The sequence below is a fragment of the Numenius arquata genome, chromosome 12 (genome assembly GCF_964106895.1).
Source record: "Numenius arquata chromosome 12, bNumArq3.hap1.1, whole genome shotgun sequence".
NCBI classification, from domain to species: domain Eukaryota; kingdom Metazoa; phylum Chordata; class Aves; order Charadriiformes; family Scolopacidae; genus Numenius; species Numenius arquata.
The window spans coordinates 22,250,025-22,275,456 of record NC_133587.1 but is presented as its reverse complement, the minus strand read 5'-3'; the positions used below and the strand labels follow the sequence as shown (position 1 = coordinate 22,275,456).

The 25,432-nt window shown below is 43.4% G+C and overlaps 1 protein-coding gene across 1 annotated transcript in view; it reads left to right on the top strand.

Annotated features, from left to right (window-relative positions):
• The window catches only part of FAM171A1 (family with sequence similarity 171 member A1), a 103,220-nt gene that overhangs the window by 46,470 nt on the left and 31,318 nt on the right, over positions 1–25,432 (top strand). Inside the window, exons 2-3 of the mRNA XM_074157342.1 lie at positions 19,521–19,748; positions 25,211–25,303. Of these exons, the coding sequence (XP_074013443.1) occupies positions 19,521–19,748; positions 25,211–25,303 (321 nt within the window). The remainder of the gene's footprint in view (positions 1–19,520; positions 19,749–25,210; positions 25,304–25,432) is intronic.

Below are 25,432 nucleotides of genomic sequence, written 5' to 3'. Positions count from 1 at the left end.
AACAAGAGAACTATTGAGGCCAAGGCCACAACTTCAGAGTCCAGGCTCTGTCATGGCTGGTGTAATGGGCAGTCCCCAGGGCGTTTTGCCAGGAAGTCCCTCTAGTTTGCTGAAGAGGGTAGGCACGGTGCAAAAGTAGTTCATGGCCTGCAAAGCCATCTGCTCCTACCACTGTCTGCGCTGATGGCAAGTATAGCACTGTGTCCCTATGAAGTGAATCATGAAACCTCACCCATTTTGCTTCACAGGAACCCATTTGGTTTTCCAGAAGTCCTTTCTACCAAGGGAATTGGAGCAATGGCTCTAGGAAATACATATCACAGAATCTTCATGGTTGGAAGGGACCTTTGAGATCATCAAGTCCAACCACAAAAAAAAAAAAAACAAACACCAAAAAACCCAAAAAAACCCCACCACAAACAGACACAAAGCAACAATCTCGGGCACTGGAGCATGCCCTGAAGTGCCATGTCTACATGTTTCTTAAATACCTCCAGGGATGGCGACTCCACCACCTCCCTGGGCAGGCTGTTCCAGTGCCTGACCACCCTCTCAGTAAAGTAATTCTTCTTAATATCTAATCTAATCCTTCCCTGCCACAACTTCAGACCATTTCCTCTGGTCCTGTCATGATTCCCTTGGGAGAAGAGGCCAACACCCACCTCTCTGCAACCTCCTTTCAGGGAGTTGTAGAGGGCAATGAGGTCTCCCCTCAGCCTCCTCTTCTCCAAACTAAACATGCCCAGTTCCCTCAGCCTCTCCTCGTATGACTTGTTCTCTAGACCCCTCACCAGCTTGGTGGCTCTCCTCTGGACACGCTCCAGCAGCTCAATGTCCTTCTTGTAGTGAGGGGCCCAGAACTGAACACAGCACTCGAGGTGAGGCCTCACCAGTGCCCAGCACAGAGGCACCATCACTGCCCTACTCCTGCTGGCCACGCTGTTCCTGATACAGGCCAGGATGCCGTTGGCCTTCTTGGCCACCTGGGCACACTGCTGGCTCATGTTAAGCCAGCTGGCCACCAACACCGTAACCAACACCTCCACATTTTTGGAGGTTCATGGTTGAAAAGGGTTTTTAAGATACTCCACCCACCTCTCTGCAGTCTCAACATGGCAGTAACAAAAATGAATTTTGAAAACATCCTCCAAAGTAGACTGCAATGTTTTATATAGAAGCATGCCCGTTTAAAAGAAAATTAAGTATATTTTGCTGGGCTTCGGTACTGCTGGTAACATAAGAATCACCACATTTTAAATTAATATCTATTCACTGTGAGTGTCTATACTTAAATGAGTGATTATCTTGCATGTTACATGCTACTTACGATCCCAAGGATTTTGTGGTCCATGTGAATATAACAATGAAATAATTTCAGCTCCATTTTAATATTCATTTGATGGCCAGAAATACGAACTTCAGGTACTAAAGGTTGTTTCATTCACATTAGCTATTCATGATGGTTACTTGCCACCCTTTAACAGCTCACTTGTATGGGAGTAGCTGGTTGAATGGTCCAAAGCTGAAGTTAAAATCCTTCTTGCTCGCATTGAACATCTTGGCATTAGCATAACTCAGCCATTTCTGGGGGAAACTTGAGTCTCACATACACCGTCTTACGTTGCCATTTAAGGCAATGTCAAATTGTTTTTTAGTTATTTGGTCTCTCCTATACTTTGTCCACATGCATGTGGGTAGCGGATGTCAATCTGCCTGTAGTTTTGTTGTAGCTGTACAGAACCGTAGAACTGTCATTGTTTACCTGCGCTGTGTTGGCTGATGCTGTACCAGAGCGGTGGACCCGGAGTCCTTCTCTTCACAAACATCTAAGGCAACTCAGCTGATTGTCGGCACCCTTGGAGTAGACATCCAGTTCCTACTGGATGAATGCTGCTAGATTTTCTAACCTCTCTACTTGGAAAGCCCTTTTAAATGACGCACGTTGTGCTTTGCCAGCCGATGGTTGGAAGTCCCTGTAGCGCTAGTGTGGTAGCACGAGGCTGCCTGGGAATTGGGGCTGGCTTTGGGCAATAATAGCCATCTCCTGTCCTCTCGCTCTTCCCGTAAGTAATTTTGTAACCTCAAGAGAACAAGTGGCCACTTGGGTTATTAGGCCGGTTGTTGAAAAGCAGTAAAACTGCTTGCTGTGTGCTGTGAGTGTGTGCGTGCATGCGCATGTACGCTGGGGTATGTGCTTAGGGGGTGTTTTCCCCAGGGCCTAATGTGGAGAGGGGGAAAAAAAAGTGAAGAGCAATATTGATTTAGAACATATGCTCAGCAGAGCAGGAAGAATACCTCATTTTTGAGTTGTAGAATGTTAATTTCCCAAATCCCAAGACACGGTGATCTGAACTTTAAAATTAAGTATATAGTAGTTCCGAGAAGTGGATGTCAAATAAAATAATATGTAGCATGATACTGCTGAAAATTGGTATTTGTAGGTTTCTTAAAGCTGTTACGTTTCCGAAGGAAAGTTGAGGATTCTGGGATCTCTATTTTACGTATTTACAAGGTGGTTAGCACTCCTGTGGTGCTCTCTGCAATTGTATTTGTGACTAAATGTAGAATCATAGAATCATCTAGCTTGGAAGGGACCTTCAATATCATCTAGTCCAACCATCAACCTAACTCTGACAAAAAAAAACATCACTAAACCATGTCCCCCAGCACCATGTCAACACATCTTTTGAAAACCTCCAGGGATGGTGCCTCAAACACTTCCCTGGACAGCCCATTCCAAGGCTTGATAACCCTTTCCGTGTAAAAATTCTTCCTAATATCCAATCTGAGCCTCCTCCGGCGCAACGTGAGGCCGTTTCCTCTTGTCCCATCGCCTGTGACTTGGGAGAAGAGACCGACCCCCCCTGGCTACACCCTCCTTTCAGGGAGCTGTAGAGAGTGAGAAGGTCTCCCCTCAGCCTCCTTTTCTCCAGGCTGAACACCCCCAGCTCCCTCAGCCTCTCCTCATAAGACTTGTTCTCTTGACCCCTCACCAGCTCCGTTGCCCTTCTCTGGACCCGCTCCAGCCCCTCAATGTCTTTTTTGTGGTCAGGGGCCCAAAACTGGACCCAGCACTCGAGGTGTGGCCTCACCAGTGCCCAGTACAGGGGGACGGTCACCTCCTGAGTCCTACTCACCACGCTGTTCCTGACACAGGCCAGGATGCTGTTGGCCTTCTTGGCCACCTGGGCACACTGCTGGCTCATGTTCAGCCGAGAGTCGACCAACACCCCAAGGTCCTTTTCTGCCAGGCAGCTCCAGCCACTCTGCCCCAAGCCTGTAGCGCTGCAGGGGGTTGGTGTGACCCAAGGGCAGGACCTGGCACTTGGCCTTGTTGAACTTCATCCCATTGGCCTCGGCCCATGGATCCAGCCTGTCCAGATCCCTCTGCAAAGCCTTCCTACCCTCCAGCAGGTCGACACTCCCACCCAATTTGGTGTCGTCTGCGAATTTACTGAGGGTGCACTCGATCCCCTCATCCAGATCATTGATGAAGATGTTAAAGAGAACCGGCCCCAGTACCGAGCCCTGTGGGACACCACTCGTGACCGGCCACCAACTGGGTTTAACTCCATTCACCACCACTCTCTGGGCCCAGCCTCCAGCCAGTTTTTAACTCAGCAGAGAGTCGTCCCATCCAGGCCATGGGCAGCCAGTTTCTCCAGAAGAATGCTGTGGGGGACTGTATCAAAGGCCTTGCTAAAGTCCAGGTAAACAACATCCACAGCCTCATCCACCAAGCAGGTCACTTTGTCACAGAAGGAGATCAGGTTGGTCAAGCAGGACCTGCCCCTCATGAACCCGTGCTGGCTGGGCCTGATCACCTGGGTGTCCTTCATGTGCCACATAATGGCACTCAGGATGATCTGTTCCATGATCTTCCCAGGCACCAGAGTATGTTTTAAATTTATTAGTCTGGTTCCTTTAAAATATTGGTTCACTGTTGTATACTGGTATTTTTCTTAGCTGTTCCTCCTTTGCAAGTATGAGAACAGAATCAATTGCAAACAAAAAAAGAAAAGGAGATTATATTCCTGCATAAAACACGTATTTTCTTATCTTCAAGAAAGTATCTGTAAACTCATTTTTAGAATGAGTTTCAGAGCAGTGATGTGGACTGATAGTGTCAAGGAAACTTCTAAGTAAACGCTGTCATTTTTGGTGTAATTAGCTGTACCTTGCATTCTCAGTTTAATTCGGCATACGTATATGTGTGCATGTGTGATAACGTACAGGAACCCTTCATCTGCTAACCGTATCTTCATCTTGTAGGCACAACATAATAGAGCGTATTTTGCCCTTTCAGCAGTTGATTACTGCTCTTGTATATGTACTTTTTCGTTTGCTTCCCAGCAAACCTCCCCAGCACATCCTGTTAATGCAGCTCCTGTATATAAGTGTAGCATCTGTACGATTTGGTTATTTAGGAATTCTTTCCTCCTGCTTCCCCTTTAAACATTGCTTGTACACAGTAGGTCCCTTTCCAAACATACAGCTGTTTGTTTAAACCAGTCTAATACTTTAAAATGGTTGCTTAATGCATAGACTAAATTGCCTACAAAATATTCACGTTGCTCTCCGTGCCGAGGAAGCAGAGCGCGCTGCTGGAATGTTTTCAGTTCTACCTATCTGCTCGTTAATGGGAAAGTGGACGTATTTGTCAAACTGAGAATTCCAGCAGCCCTTCCTGGTGGTGTTACTTTTAAACAGATGTGTATTTTTGCAGCCCAAGTATAAGAAACAGAAGAGGTAAAAATGAAAGAATCTTGGGGATTCCGTGCTGTGGGAGAGAGCTTAAGCAGAGTGATACTTACAGCTATAAATATCTAAAATGGGTTTATGCCAGAGTGTAAGCAATAACCCCTTTCTGTTGTCGAACTAGTAAGTAATACAAGCGTTTGTCAGAGTCCTGTGCTGTCTGACTGGGCTCTTTTAGGTAGGCTACACGTGGAGGGTATAATGTTTAATATGCAATATGCTTGTTTGAAGATATTTAATGTTGCATGGGGTTTTTGATTTAGCACAGTGATACAAAATGTACTGAAATCACAATACCAGTATAATTTGCACTTGGCAAATAGGAAATACAGCAATGCAGTAACAGTTCAATCACACCACCAACATGTGATACCTGGTTTTGGTTTCTATAATATTCTTACCAACCACTGAGAATGAATATGTGGGTTGAAACCAGCTCAAGGCCATTGCTTTCTTCAAATTTATTGTTTTCTGTTGACATTCTTACTCTTAATGAACTTGGGAGAAAGACTTGATCCAATCAAGTGTGGTGCAGTCAGTTAATCCACTCAACTGACATAGTCAATTATATTGTAATATATATAATTTATAATATATATAATTTATATATGATTATACAATTTAATAATTTATATATAATTTATATATATATAAAATAAAGTCAGCTCCGCTTGCAGCAGTGGTGTCAGTCGCTTCCTGCATTATTCCCTGAGCTTCAGGGCATGTCACCCTTGCCCATCTCCTCTCAGCCTTCTTCCATCCTTTATTGGCCAGTCACAGCATTTTCCGTTGAGATTTATCTTTATAGGGAACAGATGATTCACCGATTTGTTTGATCAGCCATTTCTGCTGTGGTTCATTGGTTTTCAACATTCTGATTTGTGAACCCCAAGAGCTGGAGTTCCCAAGGCGTTCCCACCCCTCCACATCCACGAATGTGCTTCTCCAAGTCACTTCCACACATTCCCAAAGCCTGGACCACGGACCTCCAGGTTGAAAACCTTTGTCTTCTAGCTGCTGTGGTAGTCATGGGACTGTGACAAGCACCACAGGGAATCAGAGCTGCAAGGTGACCAAGAAATATGGAGGTGTGCTCCAGTGCTCTTCCCAGTCATAGAAAGCCATATAAGCTGGATGTTGGTGCTTTGTGTTTTTATATAAAATGAGTCTGTAAGAAAGATGAATGTTGCAAATGTAACTATAACTGTACTTTCCAATTATGATTGTGAATTTGTGGAACAGCCAGTAACTTCTGATTTGCAAAACTGACTTCCAGTGTAGGGGAATAGAAAGTAATTTTTCAAAATTCACAATTTTAGTCCAATTAGAAATTGTATTTCTCATGGAATCTTAACAGCCCTAAAATTAATCCCCTGCCAAAAATTAAGATCACCATGGCTGTTATGATAATTTAAACTGAAGCAAGTTTTGATTGCTGAGTCGGTTGTTATGCTCTGCATATATATGCAGTTGTCACAGTTGAAATATAGACAGTACAGCAGCCTGGTTCAGAAACATTAATTGAAAAATTAATTGGCTTGGATGAGAAGCCTTCTTCTGAGTGACTGGTATTGGATGAAGGAGTAAACAAAGGGTAATGACAAATGGCCATGTGTCAAGCTGGGGATGCTTTATAACGTTAGGACAAAGGGAACTGTAGTAGGTCATATTTTACTTAGAGTCTTCATTCATTATCTAGAAGAAGACCTAGATCGCAGCTTAAATATTTTTTTTAGTTATTCCAAGTGAGGAAATATAAACATTGTTTTGAAGAGAAAAATCTCAAACCCTTGGAATTATGATAAATATTTTTGGATAATAAGACAGTTTCAATATAGGCAAGTTGCAGGACGATTAATCCTAGTGCTATAGTGAGGAGAAAGCAGAAGTCACGGCAACTGGGATGTAGGGATGCTCACAAAAGCATGCTTTTTAGGGATAGGAGGAATCATCAGCAACCTCCTCCCTCCACCCAGCCAGAAATGCCACCTGTAGCTGTAGAGGCTTTTGGGTGACCCCTGCATCGTGCCCGTGTGAAAGTCCTCACTGCTCTAAATCCAACCCTTCCCTGGCATTGTCACAAACATCCTGTCCTTACGGAGCTGGGAGATTTCACTGCTGTGGTGCTGGTACACAGTGGTAGAGGTACCCTATTTGGGAAGTTATTTGGGATTCAGTTTGGGATTTGGGACTAAGGCAGAAGAAAGATCTACTGCAACTGTTCTTGTCAAATACTGACCTAAAGCTTGTTGGGAGAGGGGCAGGCAGCCTTCCAAAGTGATGTTAGCGGTGCAGTTACCTGGGGAGGACTCTTGAGCTATGGTTGGGTGGTGCAGCTGAGCTGACCTAATGGCCTGTGAACCTGCTCCCTTCTTTTCCTCCACCAATGTTGCCTTTGTCCAGAAGATGTCATGCCTCTCCACCCTCACATCTGCCCGTTCTGCTGATTTTGGCACCTGGGGCTGCGCTGCTTCAAGCGGTTCAACCTGATAACCTGGCAACCAGCCATTCATTTTCTTAGGTCGGTGCTGTGCTGGATTAGTAAATGGAAGCAACGTGACGGGTCCAAGGAGCAGCAGAGCAGCCCGAGAGAAGGAGCAGGAGTCCACAGCCAGGCCACAGAGGTGGAAGGGGAAGGGATGCTCCTGGTTTAGCCCTGGAGGAGCTGAGCAGCAGTGCTGAGCTCCTCATCACCCTGCAGAGCCCTCTGCCTGGGCTGGCTGGGGTGGAGGAATGAGCTTGTTGCTGTATGTAGCTACACCTATGCTTAATTTTCCTGTCTGCCAGCTGGGGATAACCTCTTCAAGGACTGAAGTGAATATAAATTGACTATTTAGTTATTTGAAAAAAAAAAAAAGAGAACGTGCAAGTGCCTAGATAAAATTCTAACACAGGAATTTGCCTCTGTACCTGTATTAGCTTACGTCAGTGGAGTACAGAGATGAAAGTGGAGGTCTGCCCTGCAGACTGCAGTGGGAATGTAAAGAGTCACTTGAGTTGCATTTGTTTGAATTGCTACAGTGGTTTGTTTAAAAAAAAAAAAAAAAGGCAAACAACTGAAGTAAGAATACACTCTTCCAAAGTGACATCTAGCTTTGCTCTCAGAACAAGTTTTGGAAGTAAGTAGGGATTAAACCTAAGATTAAAGCTACTTGAAAATAAGCAAAAAAAAAACCCCAAAAGTGCTTGCCTCCTCCCTGCCCCATCGCACATACACTGTTTCACTTAAACACAGAATACATCTGCCTTAATTTTTTTTCATCAGATGCATACTGTTATTAATAGAGTTAGGAAAAAGTTGTTCCAAGAAAGTGTAGCACATCCATTCACAGCTAAGCAAAATCCAAGCTTTCTCTTTCTGCCTTCCCCCAGACTAGACCAGTGATGCAGTAGGTATAAAGCTGGCTGAAAATCCCTGGGAGCTGCGCAGTGGCTGAGCTTGGTGTGGTGTTATCCTCAGGGCTGATGTTGCAGAATCAGCTGTGGTCTTGTTTGAGTCAGTGGAGAACTGATGCTCAGCAACTGAAAAATATCAGTGCATTAACTTTTCATTCCGTATTGATCTCTAAACAGAGTTTCAAAGGACTCTATTAGGAAAAAAAAAAGGGGTTTAAGCAGGGATTACTTTTTCATGTCTTGTAAAGAATGCATTATGCGTGTGGCAAGCTAAAGCTTTGGAACGCAACTTCCATCTGCGCTCCGTGGCAGTATCTTTGTATAATTCCATGCCTAAAAGAGAAGATTTGAGAATGAAATCAGTTTGTGTCATACACAGTTTCTGTAGAGATCAAAGGCAGACCTGTTAATGCAACTATTGCTATTCATAAATTTCATAGCTGTGTGAGTTTCAAGTTAATTATAAATGCTTGGTTAATAACTTAACAATAGGGCATCAGAGTCTCATCTGGGCATTATGCGTATAGCTCTCAGTTTTTTTAATTAAAGCAAATTCCTACATTTTTTTTTTTTCCAAGAAATTAATTTTGGTGGTAATGCTCTAGGCTCTAGCAGGTCAGGATATGCAAATCCTCTTTTAAATGTTGGACAGTTGCATGATGACTGTCTTTATTTTATTATCCTTTAACTGCCCCTCCCTCCCCCTCGAGTACATGGTTGTGTAGTAGCCTGGTTGTCATTGGAGATGACATAAATTGCTCTAGTCCTTATAGTAGAGTTCCTTTTGTGACATTTTATTAAAATTTGTATGCATTATCACTAGGAGATAATGTATTTTGAGATAAACTAATGTATTTATCGTTTTTGTTTCCAAATGCTTTGTTTAATAGATCTTAAACGTGACGAGGCAAGTAGGGCAGCTGTCTAACCTTGATATCACAGACCACTGTGCTTTATTTGAATATTGAGTCTAATTATTTTAGTTCAGATAAACCATTTCAGACCCATGGAAATGAAATTCTTGTGTGCTAGAGGAACCAGCCACAGTGCCAGCAACGCCTGAGGCACTTGCAATGGCAAGGAATGTTAGATGAGAAATGCAGATGAATTAAACTCTGCTGCAGAGAAGGGCAAAAAAAGCCTCAAGTGCCACCCAAGAGCAGCCTCTTCCACACCCCCAGATTCTCCTTGTCCACTGAGATGAGATGAGCAGGAGGCATTGACTGGGCATCACAGAGGGGCTTCTCTGCTCCAGCTAAGAGGCTGGACCCTGCAGCTCCCGTTGCATCAGATCTCTACTGTTTCTGAGGAAGAGCAAGGGAGACGAATAAAAGAAAAATGCAGGAATCGCAGTCGGTTGTGCATTTGGGAGAAAAAGTTCCTTCTTGACTTCTGAGGCGTGAGAGTTAATTATAATCATTGTGCTACAGATGCTCAGAGTGTGCAGAGGACCATACTGATAGTCTTCCTCATGACCTGTAAAGTAGAAAAGTGTTTAACAAATTCAGGTTGCAGTGCTAAAAGAAGCATCGCAGACAGCCATTTGGGCTGGCTTCATAAATGTTCCAGAATCAAACATTAATTCTCTTAACTCCATAATTAAACATTAATTGTAAGCCTTAATTAAACACCTAGAACTAAAATTAAAGCTATTAAAAAAAAAATAATCTTCCCATAATCTGTCAGCATGAGCTAATCTGCCATCTAGTAAGCTGTTCTCTTGTAAGCTTGTTCATCTAGTGAGCTATTCTCTTGTTGCTCCAGCCTTTTCTTTCAATAACTGAAGAGGTCAGGATCTTCGGTCCCAAGGCTGCGTCCCTGTCCCCTTGAAGTCTGGGCCTGAGAGCCAAGCCCTGTTGTGTGGTCCTCACTAGAGTTCTGACCAATGCTGTGGACAGAAGTAAAGATCTTTCTACTTGATGCCAGAGACTGCAGCAGCCCTGGTATTATCTCAAGAATCACACAGAATCACAGAATGATATGGGGTTGGAAGGCGCCTCTGGAGATCATCTAGTCCAACCCCCCTGCCAAAGCAGGTCCACCCAGAGCAGGTTGGACAGGAACGTGTCCAGGCGGGTTTGGAATGTCTCCAGAGAAGGAGACTCCACCACCTCCCTGGGCAGCCTGTTCCAGGGCTCTGCCACCCTCAAAGTGAAGAAGTTCTTCCTCATGTTTAGACGGAACTTTCTATGTTCAAGTTTGTGCCCATTCCCTCTTGTCCTGTCACTGGGCACCACTGAAAAAAGACCAGCCCCATCCTCCTGACACTCACCCTGTGAGTATTTATAGGCGTTGATCAGATGCCCCTTCAGCCTTCTCTTCTCCAGACTAAAAAGGCAAATCCCTCAGCCTTTCCTCGTAAGAGAGGTGTTAGAGTCCCCTCACCATCTTCATAGCCTTTTGCTGTCCCCTCTCCAATCACTGAACAGGCAGCCAGCGGAAGCAGACCTCCCGCACTCCATGCTCTGCGTTGGGCTTCCTGGAAATCGGTGGCAGATGCTCACCCTAGTTGAAACCTTGGTCACCTGTGGCGGAGGGGTAAAGGGGTAACACCACTGGTTTTCCTGTCACGGGGACCACAGCCTGTTCTGAACAGAGGATGTCATCCTCTGTTCTGTTCGAGAACATCTTAGGTGTTCTCTTCTGCAAGCACGCCTGGTTTGCCGTTTGAGGTGGTACTTGTGAACTTACTTTCCAGTTGAGAACATCAATGAAGATCAGAGACTGTGTGCTTCGGAAGGAATGTTACATACACGTTACCTTTTTCTTCATATGAACTTACTCTGCTACTATTTTGAAGAGTGACCACCCTGACAACCGTCAGAGCCTTCTTGATGCAGTACATTGGAAAGGTATGATCATAGAATCATAGAATCATAGAACGGTTAGAGTTGGAAGGGACCTTAAACATCATCTAGTTCCAAACCCCCTGCCATGGGCAAGGATACCTCCACTAGAGCAGGTTGCTCAAAGCCCCATCCAGCCTGGCCTTGAACACCTCCAGGGATGGGGCATCCACAGTTTCTCTGGGCAACCTGTTCCAGTGTCTCACTACCCTCACAGTAAAGAATTTCTTCCTAATATCTAATCTAAATCTCCCCTCTTCCAACTTAAAACCATTACCCCTTGTCCTGTCACTACATCTCCTGACAAAGAGTCCCTCTCTGGCTCTCCTGTAGGCTCCCTTCAGATATTGGAAGGCTGCTGTAAGGTCTCCCCGGAGCCTTCTCTTCTCCAGGCTGAACAACCCCAACTCTCTCAGCCTGTCTTCATGGGAGAGGTGCTCCATCCCTCTGATCATCTTCGTGGCCCTCCGCTGGACCCATTCCAATAGGTCCATGTCCTTCCTGTGTTGAGGATTCCAAAGCTGGACACAGTACTCCAGGTGGGGTCTCACGAGCGCAGAGTAGAGGGACAGAATCACCTCCCGCGACCTGATGATGATATGTAAATGCTTGAGTTGGCATCTGTGGCTGGGGATGGGGAACACTCCTTTTTCTAGTGTCCTGGTTTGAAGTAAAACCGAACCAATTTTCTGTTCTGTAACTTTACATCCTAGCCAGGCCTCCTCTAACTCTCTGAAATTAACGGCATATTGTGGAGAAAACTGCTCATTCCCAGAATGATAAGACCAATGTTTGTGCTCCATGCCAAGGAATGGTGAGCAGAGAGGCCCTTGCTTATACTTATTGCTATAAGGTCAGCCAATTTTGTTATTTGCCCTCTTAGGGGGTCGGAAACTGAAAAAACGTAGAGGGGTCACATCAGTGGGGAGGAGTGGACAGGAGAGGTGACCCAAACCTGACCAACTGGGGTATTCCATCCCATCTGCCCCATGCTCAGTATAAAGGCTGAGGGATCAAAGGGTCAGCCCCTTTTCCTGCGATGGCTGACATCCAGAGAGGACTCTGTCTGTTCATCTGCCTTTGATCCCGATCCGTGTGTTCCTGACTCCAGAGCTGGAATCCAGTTCCCATTTGTCACTGAGTCCAGTCTGGGACTTCCCCAGTGCCTGCCGGTGACGTGACTGTCATCCTGGGAGCTTGATACGGTTTTGTATATATTGTATCTATTTCATTATTTTCTTCTTTATTTTTATTTTATTATTAATTCTTCATTAGAGTAGTTTAGTTCATTCTAAACTTCTGAATCTCCTTATCTCTTTCTCTCCTCGCTCTCTCTTTTGGGGGAGGGGAGAGGGTAGGGGAAGGGCCATCTGTCGGTCTGGTTTCGGTAAATTCGGCCGAAACCACGACATCTAGGAAAATGTTTTCCTTTAGATAAATGAAATGCCTATTGTTTGGCTGAGGAGTGACCTTGCACATTGGCAAAAGGTTACGAGGCAGAAGGGCTTATCCATTGGCACGTAGGAGTCAAAACCAGGCATGTTGCCAGTGAGCTCAATCAGTGCAGAGGATACAATTTTAAATAAAGGTCATAATGGCACTTTTTTAAAATGAGCAGGAAGTTTTCTTTCTCTAATCAAAACCTAGATAATTTAAATATCCCTTTCTTTGGTAATATCCTGACATTGTCCATGGGTAGAGGACCCCCAGAGGAAAGGACAAGTGATAATGGCTGCCTATGTCACCCTGTTCCCAAAAGAGGTCATCTCTCTGGCAGAGGTTGGTAGGAGGTGCCTGGCAGAGGGGTGTGTGCAGAGATGCAAAATTGCAGGATTGGGATCTAAATAAGATTGTGATCTTTGACTTTCAATTTGTGTCAGTGTCCTGGTTTGAGGTAAAACAGAACTAATTTTCTGTTCAGTAATTTTACATTTTTAGCTGGGCCTCTTCTAATGAACTAAACTCTGAAATTAACAGCATATTGTTCAGAAACTGCTCGCTCTCATAGTGATAAGACCTGATTATACCAAGGAACAGTGTGCAGAGAGGCCCTTGCTTATATTCATTGCTATAACAACCAAGGTCAGCTAATTTCATTATTTGCCCCATTGGAGGGTCGGGAGCAGAAAAGCGTAGAGGGGTCCCACCTGTGGGGAGGAGTGGACAGGAGAGGTGACCCAAACCTGACCAACAGGGCATTCCATCCCATCTGCCCCATGCTCAGTATAAAAGCTGAGGGATCAAAGGATCAGCTCTCTTCCTTCAAGGGCCGATGTCTGAGGACCCTGTCTGTTCATCTCCCTTTGATCCCGATTCGAGCATTCCTGACTCCAGATCTGGAATCCAGCTCCTGTCCATCACCAAGTCCAGCCTGGGACTTTCCTCTGTGCCTGCTGGTAACATGATCATCATCCTGGGAGCTTGATACGGTTTTGTATATACTGTATACTTTTTTTTTTTACTTTTTTCTTTTTTTAATATTATTTATTATTTCATTATTTATTAACGTTTTCATTAAAGTAGTTTAGTTTTTTCTAAACTCATAAATCTCTTTTATCTCTTCTTCTCCTCTCTTTTCCTTAGAGGGTGGAGGGAGGGGCCATCTGTCGTTCTGATGGGTCAATCCGGACAAAACCACGACAGTCATAACTTTTGTCTGTTTATTTCAGGATTTGAGATCTGACAGTGCGCCGTCACTCAAACTGCTCAAGATTTTTCTTTCTGTGTAACCTTACTGACATTATTTTTTAAAAATAGCCCAAACAATGCAGTGCTTTTCAGGAGTTCCGTTATAGAAGACAGTGGTGATTATACCAGTTCTAAAGGAAACCATTCCCACACTGGGAGTTCACAGCAATATAAAGAGCAGTTGTAAGTCTAAGAGGGGTTGCAACTGCAGATATAGTTGTCTTAAGGTTACTTGTATTTCATTATGGTTCATAAAGCAGATGGTACAGGAAGGATTGCTCAGAGAAAGTTTATACAGTAAAATCTCAAAAATCAGATTAAGAAGACAGATGGGATTCTGGAATGGAATGCTAACATGTAAGGGGTTTTTTTTGGTCTTTTTTATTTCTCTTTCTCAGATTATAACCTTGGAGATGCTGGGGTTTTTTTTATATAGCTAACGGTAAATTTAGTACTAGAAAGCTGGGAGGGAGTTACACTTAAGCAGCTGTTTTCTCTGTAACTGGTAGTTTTGGTTTGCGCTCCTTCGAAAACCAAGTAAGATGTGATGACTGGAAGAAGACAAAGGAATATAAGAAAAGAGATTTAGGCTGGATGGCTAGACTGACTTGCTTGTGCATATACATACAGCAGCCTTGATCTCTTTGTGGAATGTAACCCTGTATTTGCTGTTTTCCCACTAACGTCCTTTTCCCACTTCACTTTGGGATTCCTGAAGCAGCGCTGCAGGGTTTCCCCGGTGGCTTGCACTAGTCAATGTTTGCAAGTGGCCCATTCCTGGCTGGGCTTTTAGATGGAGACACACAGTCCTTTTGCCCATCCAGACAGGATATCTTTGCTCGTGGGTTACCTCCTGAAAACGAACAGCTCTTCCTTTGCTGTAGGAATATAATGGCAGGGCACGCCATAGTGGTGCAGGCGAATCACTCTGGCTCTACCTGTGCCTGCGTTGCCCTGCAAGCCAACAGGTAGCCGCGTGCCAGAGAGCCTGGGTCTGAAAGAGCCACGTTCACACCACGCTGGTGAGGAGCCAGGTGTGTTGGCTTGGCGCAGAGTGGCTGGAGCTGCCCAGCAGAAAAGGATCTGGGGGTGTTGGTGGCCAGCCGGCTGAACATGAGCCAGCAGTGTGCCCAGGTGGCCAAGAAGGCCAACAGCATCCTGGCCTGTATCAGGAACAGCGTGGCCAGCAGGAGTAGGGCAGTGATGGTGCCTCTGTGCTGGGCACTGGTGAGGCCTCACCTCGAGTGCTGTGTTCAGTTCTGGGCCCCTCACTACAAGAAGGACATTGAGCTGCTGGAGCGTGTCCAGAGGAGAGCCACCAAGCTGGTGAGGGGTCTAGAGAACAAGTCATACGAGGAGAGGCTGAGGGAACTGGGCATGTTTAGTTTGGAGAAGAGGAGGCCTCACTGCCCTCTACAACTCCCTAAAAGGAGGTTGCAGAGAGGTGGGTGTTGGCCTCTTCTCCCAAGGGAATCATGACAGGACCAGAGGAAATGGTCTGAAGTTGCGGCAGGGGAGGTTTAGATTAGATATTAGATGAGAGGGTGGTCAGGCACTGGAACAGCCTGCCCAGGGAGGTGGTGGAGTCGCCATCCCTGGAGGTATTTAAGAAACATGTAGACATGGCACTTCAGGGCATGCTCTAGTGCCCAAGATTGTTGGGTTGGGTGTTTTGTTTTGTGTTGGTGTTTTGGGGGGGTTTTTTGGTGGTTTTTTTTTTTTTGTGTGTGTGTGTGTGTATGGTTGGACTTGATGATCTCAAAGGTCCCTTCCAACCATGAAGATTCTGTGATTCTGTGATTCTATGTTGGAGCTATCGGCTCAGGCCTAGCCTGTCCTGAATGTGGCTGACTTGGCTGGGGAGGTGAGAGAGGTCACAGCTGCCCTGGGTGAGTTCATCAGCCCAGGGTCTGTCATCTCAGACATCTCTGCTTTGCTGTGCGGTGAGGAGACATCGGCACTGTACTCTTCTATGTCCCCGTCCTTCCTCCTGGACCTCACCAGTAGCACAGGGCAAAGCTCTTTCAGAACTTAGTAATTGAACATCCCGGCTGCAGTAAATAAGAGAAAGCATAACAGTATCGCAAATCTGTGGAAGAATGAAGCATGCTTCTCCGCAGCAGTTCACGTTCTCAGAGTTCATCTTTTGCAATGCTTTTGGTTCCCTGCCTCCATCATGTTCCTCACTTACTGCAGATGTCCTTCCTTCTCCGAGCCCATGTGTCTTTAATTCTGTGTGAGCTCCTTGCTGTGGTAGGCTGTAAAACTCAAGAATAATGTATCTGCTTAATCCCCACTGTTCTGCTGAGAGTACCAACTGGAAAGTTTGCCAGATATTTTAAAGACTCTATTCCTTAGCTAATAATGAGTCTACTAAGCAACTTTTTCTAATTAAATACTTCTTTTAGTATACCTAATGCTTTGGTCTAAGACCTTCCTATTAATTTGGGGTCAGACTAATTTTGGATCACTCGCTGTCCTTACTGTGCTCTCATCTTTCCCTTCTTCAGTCCTCATGTTCTTCAAGAAGTGCCTGAATATCTCCTAACAATTTTGAAACTTACTGTATAGCTTTAAGTTTTCGTAGTAGTCTCTCTTTGTGGATTGTTCTCATCACTTGCTGTTTGAGAAAAGGTTTTCTTCAACAATTTCTCAGTTTAAATTACAATTTAAAGCTTGTACTAATTCTGTTGCTGTGGAAATTACTGTGATAATGCAGGTTTTGTGTTCATGACATCACTGCTGCATTAGATAAGAGGAAAAAGGATCTGTTGCGTGGGAGAAAGCCCTGAATTAAGCAAGTTGTATACATTTCACACGTATGTCAGGGAAGATAACACATGAAAAGGAATTAGGGTTATCCAGGCTGCTAGGGTTTTTTCTATGCTCTCAGGAAAAAACAAGTCTAAATATTAAAAAGGAGGAGAAAAGAAGCCTAGTGTCTGATCTAGGGACTGTGGTTTGGAACAGCAGTTCCAGTCTGTTGCCTTTCAGGACATCAGTCTTCCATCTTGGGTGATGACCTTTGTTGTTTCCGTTTGGAAACAGGATTTTGGAAACCCTTGTCCTTCCTTATCAGAAAGAGAGAAGGATGCAGACAGAAGCCCTTATATAGCTATAGAGTGAAGGATAAAGGAATTTCCTACTGGAGATACCCATGGCTATCTCTCTTGTTAGGGAAGAGAGAGCTGGATTTGTGTGTACAGGAAAATTTTTCTTTATCGGTCTTGGTTTCTTGATCAGTTTTAGTAGTAGTCTCTATTCTAGAATTTTGGATGGCTATAGGGGATTAATAGATGTGATACTTCTGCTGTTTTCTTATCTTCTTCCTTGATTAGTATTTAATATTCCAGAGCTCCTTGGTTCCTTCTTATATGTGGTTGTTTAAGAAAAGGCTAAACTTTCATGTTACTGAAATTGCTAACCACAATGTTCAGCTTATCCTGTTTCCTTGCTTTTTCTTTAATGCATGACCTATTATTCTTAACCGCATCTGTTCTTCAGCATTCTTTGCTAGGCAATTCAAAGTGGGAAACATCAACAGCACAGCTATCTGGCTTTGGATCTAAGCATATTGTTCCTGCACATTTTGAAAATAAAAACTTACATTACTTCTTGCCCTCACGTTTGTAAATACATATACAGTTTGTAAATACATGTACAGTTTGTAAATACATAAATACATACGGGTTCCTCCTTTGATTAATGTGGCTGCCTTTCCCATGCACAAGATTCCACAAGTTGCTTGGTCGTCGACCCAGAGTTTCTAAGGAGGCATTCTGTATGTGCACCGCAGTGTGTATGGACACTGTTTTTCAATATATGTTGTTTTCTTTGACTACTAAAAGCAAAACTGGGAACAAGTCCAGAATCTTTAATAGCTAGAATGTATTTCATGCTGATCCCCTTTAAATTGGCATCCTCCATTGCCAAGTTCTAAAGTGAGGGCTGCAATGATGATGAATTTCTCTAATGGGGTTTTAGTTCAGGGCTGTCTGATATTTATATTTTCTGTACTGTAGGATTCAGACAGAAGGTCTCCACTTACAAAAAGGCTCGATATCTTTCTGGTTTAAATGCCCTTAGGACAGAGGCGCTGATATTTTGGTATTACATCCTAACTTCCTTTTAAAATTGTATATAGTTGCAGTACGTTTCTCAGCATACTCCGTTGCGTCTTTTCACTATTGCCATTCACAACAGAGGTTTTGTTAAGCTCTTTGTTGTTCTTCTTCTTTGTGTTACCTCTTGCTGGCTCAGAGCTTACACCAAAATGCGTTCTTAAAATCCTCACGCACAGTAGTAATATAACAGAACTGTATCACCGATGCTGTTTTGTAGAAACTAGTGTATTGTTTTTAAATAAATATGAAGGGGACATCGCACTTTTTTTCTGGGCAGCTCTTGAAGAAATGAGTTGCACATGGAGTGTGAGCATCTTGCTTGTTAGTGGCTGAATTCCCCTGACACAAAAAGGGAGTTTGCAAAATATCCTCTACTACCTTGGGGGATGGAGTAAGCTGAGGGAGGGGACTTCAAGCAAGAACAACAGAATTTCCAAATATGAGGGCAAGAATGAGAGAAAGGGGAGAGTGGGAGAGAAGAGAAAGAGGTAGGTAGGTATTTATTTAGGAGAACGAGAGGACTGTAAATGAAAAAATGCAAGGAGTTGCTTGGTCAAGGCATTGCTGGGTCTTTTCAACACAGCATTGCATTTAAGTTGTAGTTACTGAAGAAAGGCAACAGCTGTTACTTTAGACCATGAGGCAGAGGAACTACTGGAGAGGGAGAAAAATAATCATAGACATAGAGGGATGCCTTCCAGAGGGACTGTCTTGCACAAGCCACTCCACTTTACGTAACAGAAGCCTGGTGACACAATGCACAGTTTAGTCATAGGAGTGGCCCAGAGTGGACAAATATTGTACATCTGGAAACATTTAAATGAGTAATTAGTTTCTGGAAAAACGGCAGATTACTCAAGGAAAATGTAGTCCATTGTGTTAGCTCCTGACTGCATGTCTACAAGATGTTATGGTTCTCCTGCCTGCCTTAGCCATCACTTCTTTGCTTCTCATGCCCACCAGCTGTATGTGGAGACAGGTAATACGGTGGTGTCAGGTCTGACAAGCAGGTATCACTAGGGGCTGGGACATTTTTACCCCTTTGGAAAAAGGGCCAGTGAACAGGGAGGCAGGGGGAAAAGTGTTCCTCTCTTCCTCACTGCTGGAGCTCTGCATCCCACCTGGTCGTCCAGTGCTTTAAGGACAAGGACGTGATCCCCTGTGATTTCACTGTCTTGGTTAGACTCACCAGGGTTGTCCTGTGCCAGCTGGGCCGGCCTCTCCCAGCGGGGTTCAAAATCTCTGGGTATAACACAGCCCACTCCATTGCCCACTTTCTTCCTGGGCTTCCATCACAGCAGATTTACTCTGTTCCTTTGCTACACAAAGAGGGAAATATTTTGGGGAAGGGGTGAGGGAGCACAACCCACTTCCAGCCTTTCCCTCTCCACAATGCTGGTGGAGAAGGCTGGCTGGAGCCAACCATATGTGGAATATGGATGCCTCCACAGCTGGAGTTAGCAGTAGGGTAATAATTCAGGACCTGGTCTGGCTTGTGGCAGAACCTGCAGCATCTCTACAGAGTGACTGCCCAAAATGGAGAACTGCAGGCCAGGGCAAGAGGTTGTACTTGGCATCAAAGTGTCAGAGGTTAGCACTGAGCCCTGTGTCTTTTTGGTCATTGGTGTGCTAGCATGTTCTAACTGCTGCCTCCTGCAGAAGATTTTTGGACGATATTTTGGACGATAATTGTTGTTTGTCATTACAGAAGTAACGCTGAAGGTCCATGTAAGCGATGCCAGCACACATCAGCCAGTAACTGAAGCCTTCATTGAGATTTTTACCAACCAGGTCTCCATTGCATCTGGAACCTCAGGAGCAGATGGCACTGCCTTCCTCAAGTTTCAGTATAAGTTGGGCAATCAGCTGATAGTGACTGCTAGTAAACATGCGTATGTGCCAAATTCTGCACCATGGAAACCTGTAAGATTGCCTGGTAAGAGATCTTTATTTTTGTTCTGAGGTAAGATTTTGCATCTAAAGGAAGTTACACAATTTTATGTGATGTGTTTTAATGCTTGCAATCCTGAGTGGGAGGAGGATCATCTGCATGTCTTAAAAAAAAAAAAGCAAGGTTTCTTCCTCAGTCAAACCGTGGCATCAGGGCTGTGCAGAGATTCAGTCTCCTCCTGGCTGTCCTTGACACAGTGCTATGTTGGTTTTCAAACAACTGTTGGTGCTCTTACAGCTCCACAGAACATACCAATCTTTTCCACATCTTTTTCTTTATGGGAACTCTGTTTCTAAGTGCTTTGTTTCAGCAGCTGTGATGGACTCGTTCATTTCTCTCCCAAGGTGTAGCAACAACTGTTGCTGTGGTGTAGGCTTTAGTGTACAAAAAAAAGTCCTGGCCTTTCATTTTCTTGGCTGTGTCTGTAGGACAGTTTTAATCTGCAGTTATGTGATCCAGATGTAAGGATTTTTTCTAACTTAATTAGCGTGGTTTGTTTCTTCCACAGGCAAACAAATATAGCAAGAATACTTGCATCTTAGTTTTTTTTATCAGAATCCTCAAAATTTTATGGGAAGTTGGTGACTTGACATTAGTTGTACGGGAGGGGAAACTGAGACATGACTATTCCTGAACTGCGAAGTAGAGCAGATTGAGGGTGGCTTTCAGACCTTGAGATCTAACATCTAGATGAAGGTCACGTCGCCAGTTTTCATCTGCCTTTCCTCTAATCCCCAGCCACAATTAGGGTCCAAGTAGTTTGGGAATGGTCCCAGGCTTGTATTATACCTAAGTCACACCTAAATATCACCTCAGATTTGATAATTTGTCTAGGCCAAAACCATGCGAGGTTTTAAGCGCACTAATATTTAAATAGTATAAGTGATCACAGGACAGTGTTCAGTCCCATGCCTTGGCTCCATTTTATTTAATAATATCAGCATATTATATTATTATCAGCATATAATTTCAGGGACTGTGCGACTTGCCGCAAGGTCAAGCAGCAAATGTATTTTCAGATGGGGGAAGGAACTTGAATCTCTTCAAACCCAGAATTATGCTTTAGGCATTTCAACATGCTGTTCACTTACCTGTATTCGCTTGCTTCAGGTAAGATAGACTGACTTGTTCCACGTTTTCTCTATTGTATTCTGCCACGTTTTCCAGCTACTGAATGGAGCTGTAGTGAAGACTAAGCCAGGCTCTTGGGTGCATAGTGAAAGAGTAAGAAGCAACTGAAATGAGATGCAGCAAGGAGAGTTTCAAATAAATAAAAGGGAACAGTTCTTTACAGCAGCAATAGTCGAAGACTGGAACAGGTTGTCCAGAAAGGTTGTGAAATCTCCATCTTAAAGATATTAAAAATTGAACAGCACACCTCCCTGCTGGGTTGAAGCTGGTGACCTCCAGAGTTCCCTTCCAGCCATAACTGTTCTGTGACTCTGTTTAGAAATTTCCTTGATTTTTTTTTCTTTTGTTTAAATAAGATGAAGTGCTGCTTCTTCAGCATGCTTCATGTACTTTCTTAAGACACAGTCATATATGATTAAAGCATGCTATAACCTTCTCTTGTCTGAACCTTTTCTTGCCTTGTGTCTCGTATCTTTCTGACTCATACCGTAGGTCTTTTGAATGCCACCTGCTCTTCCATGGCCTGGAGTGAGTTTTGTTAGGTTTTTTGCTTGTTGCCTTCTCTTAAATATTGCTTTTGAGGTAAGAGAACTGACCATGGCATTATTGTCTTGGTAAGTCATTGACGTTTAAAGAGCAGTAATTGTATACAGTTTCTACAAAATCTTTTTTCCATGACTGAAATGTGAGCTTAACTCAGAAAATAGATTCCTTACCCCTCTGATCTTCCCCCATTGAAACTGGTAGATAGTTTGCCATTGATTTAATTGGAAGTAGAATCCTTTCTTTTGCTTTCTGTACCCTGAACTTAATCCTTTCTTTGATTAAAGAAACAACAAGTTACAACTTGATACGCCCCATGCAGATTTAATAGAGTTGTTCTTTGAATTAATCCTTAAAAGGGACGTGACATAAAAGTTCAGGCCCAAGATACTCAGGCTGTTATTTTTTCTATTGACTAAGATACCTATAGGTTTAAAAAATTCCCAAGAACTGTCCATATTTAAATGCCCTGTATTTAGATTACTATCGTGCTTGTAACCAGCACAGTATAGAAGTTTTGAAAACCATGGAAGTGTTGTTCTTGTTGTTATTTTTAATCTGGGGTTGAATGATGGGGAGCAGGCAGCATATTTAAGTCTTGATTCTGCAGTGTGCACTCTGGGCACACGCATGGGATCCTCATTTCCCAAAAATGCCTTTTAACAGCACGAGTAGACTCACCCCCCAGAGCAGGTACACCATCCTGAGCAGAGTTCCACCCAGGGACTGCGGGTGTCCTGCGTGCTGTGGTAAATTAACTACAGACACATTTGCTTCAAATGTGGAGATGATAACCATGAGCAGGGAGTAGCTTTGCGAGCTGTCGGGTCGTAATGTTTAAAGGGCTGTAACAGGACTTTGCCGAAGGATCGGGATTCTGCTGTCACAATCAATATGCATTTGTTGCAGTCTTATCCTGAAAAACCGTGCACCAAGGGATACTACTGAACTCATGGTATTACTGTAATAGCTTTAAGGAGGAAGCATCAAGGGTTTTCTGTTCCCATAATTTGGCAGAAATGAACTTTTCTTATATTAACCAAAATAATTACTAGCTCTTTACCACTTAAGCAGGAGGATTATTTATTTACATAGTGATAAGTGGTAGGAGAAAAAGATTAAGATCTCTTTTTCCATTAAACTATTTATCAGCAGAGCCACGACTCCACTTATTAACGGTTCATTAATTTAACATCACTCGAGTTGTTAAAGTGTTCATGATGGAACATGTGCTCATCTATCTGCTCTTAGCTATGCATAAGTTTGTAAATAATTTGGATGAAAAAAATTTGTGACTGGTAGTCCATTTTTAAGAAGGTGTTTTTGGAGTGTCGTGTGCAGTGGAGAGAAGGAGGTTCCTGAGGCAGCAGGTAGTAGCTGGTAGGGTCAGTCAAAGCAAACCATGGCATTCACTGTGCTGAAAGGTAGTTCTAGGAGCAGAGGATGCTCGTGGTATTTCTGGGAGAGGAGAATTCATCTGGAGAGCAGTGACTCTGCAGAAGACGTATGGGTCATGGCAGATGAATGGTTGAATATAACCTCCCAATGTAGCACTGCAAGAAATCAAAATAATCTGATCCTTAGCAGTAAAATAAGATAAAGACTGAGGAGGCAGAGTATAGTATTTCAGAACTTGTCCTTATTGCGGCCACTCAGGGAAATATGTGTCCAATTCTGGATCCGCGCTTCAAGAAAAATGTTTAAAACTGCAGGGTTATATCAGGAGTGATTAAAAGATTGGAAAATACAGCTTGCAGGGAAAGACTGGGAAGTGCTTAATTTATTTTGTTCACCAGAAAGAAAGTTCATGGGGTAATTTGATCGTAGTCCATCAGTACCCACACAGAGAACAGGAAGCGGGTAAGAGAGCATTCTGTCTAGCAGGCTTGCATAAAAATAAGATCAAATGGCTGGAAGTCTAACCCCAATAAATTTTGATGGGTAAAAAGGCCCATAGTTTAACTGCCCTCATAATTATTTACTAGAACATTGATGTTGCGGTGTGTTCTTAACCACTGGACACCTTTAAAATAAAATTGGATACTTTTTCTACAACGTGTTTTCTAGTTTAAGCACAGCTATTGGATCTGAAGCAGTAATTAATTCAGGGAAAGCTGTAGTTATACAGGAGTAGGACTGAATCATCACAGTCATCCTTCTTGCCTTAAAAACTATGACTTTCTGCCTTTGTCATGCTGAGAAAAGATTGTGCAGAAAATCCCAAGGGAAGATTAGAGGTTATATATGTATTATAGTCTGGCATATATGGAAGAAGATGTTGGCATGGTTTATTGTATTGAGCTCCCCAGGGTGTCTAAATTATATTAGCTTTCTTCATACAAATTAAGTTGTTGGAATAAAGACAAACAAATTGTGTAATTGTGTGGCCTTTGTGCTACTTACACTAGGCTTTCTTTTGTTTCCTGTAACGTAGATCTGTTTCACATGTAGAGCACTGGAAAGAAAATTCTCAGCTGCACTTGTAATAACATGATTTTTTATTTTATTTTTTTAATGGTCATATATGTTAAGATCGTCTTTTAAATGGTGGCTCTTGTCAGTGTGTTTCTCCTAGTTTCTTCTCCTTTCTCCTGTAGTCCTCCCAAACACTAAATTTCTGATCTTTAAAAACAGAATATATTTTTTAAAAGAGAAATAGTGTACTGTCTCTCTATTTGTAGCTAACATCTGTATGGTCTCTTGGATTAAGCAATACACCTTGATTTAGAGGAAATTTATGAAGCTCCAGAAAATCAGAAGAGCTCGCGTTGTTCTTTTATTAATTGGTTCTGGAAATGTCTTCTTCAGCTTGTGGTCACTTCAGAATGGGACGAGTACTTTCCAGGTGCAAATGTGGGATGCTGCCCAGTTACCAAAAATTAATTTTTTAGTCTGCATTAATCTCCTCCTCTCCTTCTATCTTTGAACGCCATGCGTGGGCTGTAGGCAGGTCTACTTCTCACTCTTTTTGTGGGTGAGGGAGTCAGGTGTGCTCAGTGTTTCTGATTCCTTACATGTTACTGGTCTTCTGGGTCTGAAGAACTTGGCATGAAATGACATCATGTTCTTCACTCTCCAAAGATGTGTGTGCATCCAGACACAGCCACCTGGAAGAAACGTCAGTACCTGCTGGCAAAGGAGGTCCTTGCAGGCAGATTTCTTGCAGCAAATACATTTATCCGTCCCCTTTCTCACCACTGGTAGAATGACAGTAGTTCTGCTATATATAGCACTTCTGTAGGGTAGGTGGTGACTCCGTAAAGACATGCTGTATTTTAAAGCAAGTTATTCAGACTTACTCAACACAGTTTGCCTTTCTGGATGACTTTTTATGTAAGCATCTCAAAGTATTTAAAAGTTAAGTTTCGTTAAAATCTTCCTGAGGTAAGAAGCATAGCCATTTCACAGAAAATTATTCAGGCAGATTTGAGTTCGTTTTTCACTTCTCTTTATGTAATGACAAGTCTTTCTGTGGAGCTGGGAATTATAACCCAAAACCCTGCTTTGCACTGCGCTCTTCTGTACTTCGAGCTACCGTGCGTGACTTGGAGGAGTGGTGGCACAGAACGTGTTGTTTAGTTTGATAATAATTACCCTGGCAATTATTTGGTTAAGAAAATGCACGTGGTTTCTGTCTCATGTATACAATATGATTTTAATAGTTGGGGTGGCCTGCTTTTTGCAAAAATGTAGAAGAAAGTAAGTGCTGCTGTTGTTGGGTTATGTTTATAAGGATTCAAATATATCCCGCTTAAACCACTTCTCTCCCACAGTGTTCTCTTCGCTGAGTCTCGGCCTTCTTCCTGAACGCTCAGCTACTCTAATGGTCTATGATGATGTAGTCCAGATAGTCTCAGGATTTCAAGGTATGCTGGGTTTTGGAAGTCGGAATTGAAATTTGAGTGACACTAAACAAAAAGCCTGACAACCTGATACTTTCTGAACTCTATCCCGTGGGTGAGGCTGACGTTTCGTGGCGAGTTCTTCTGAGTTCC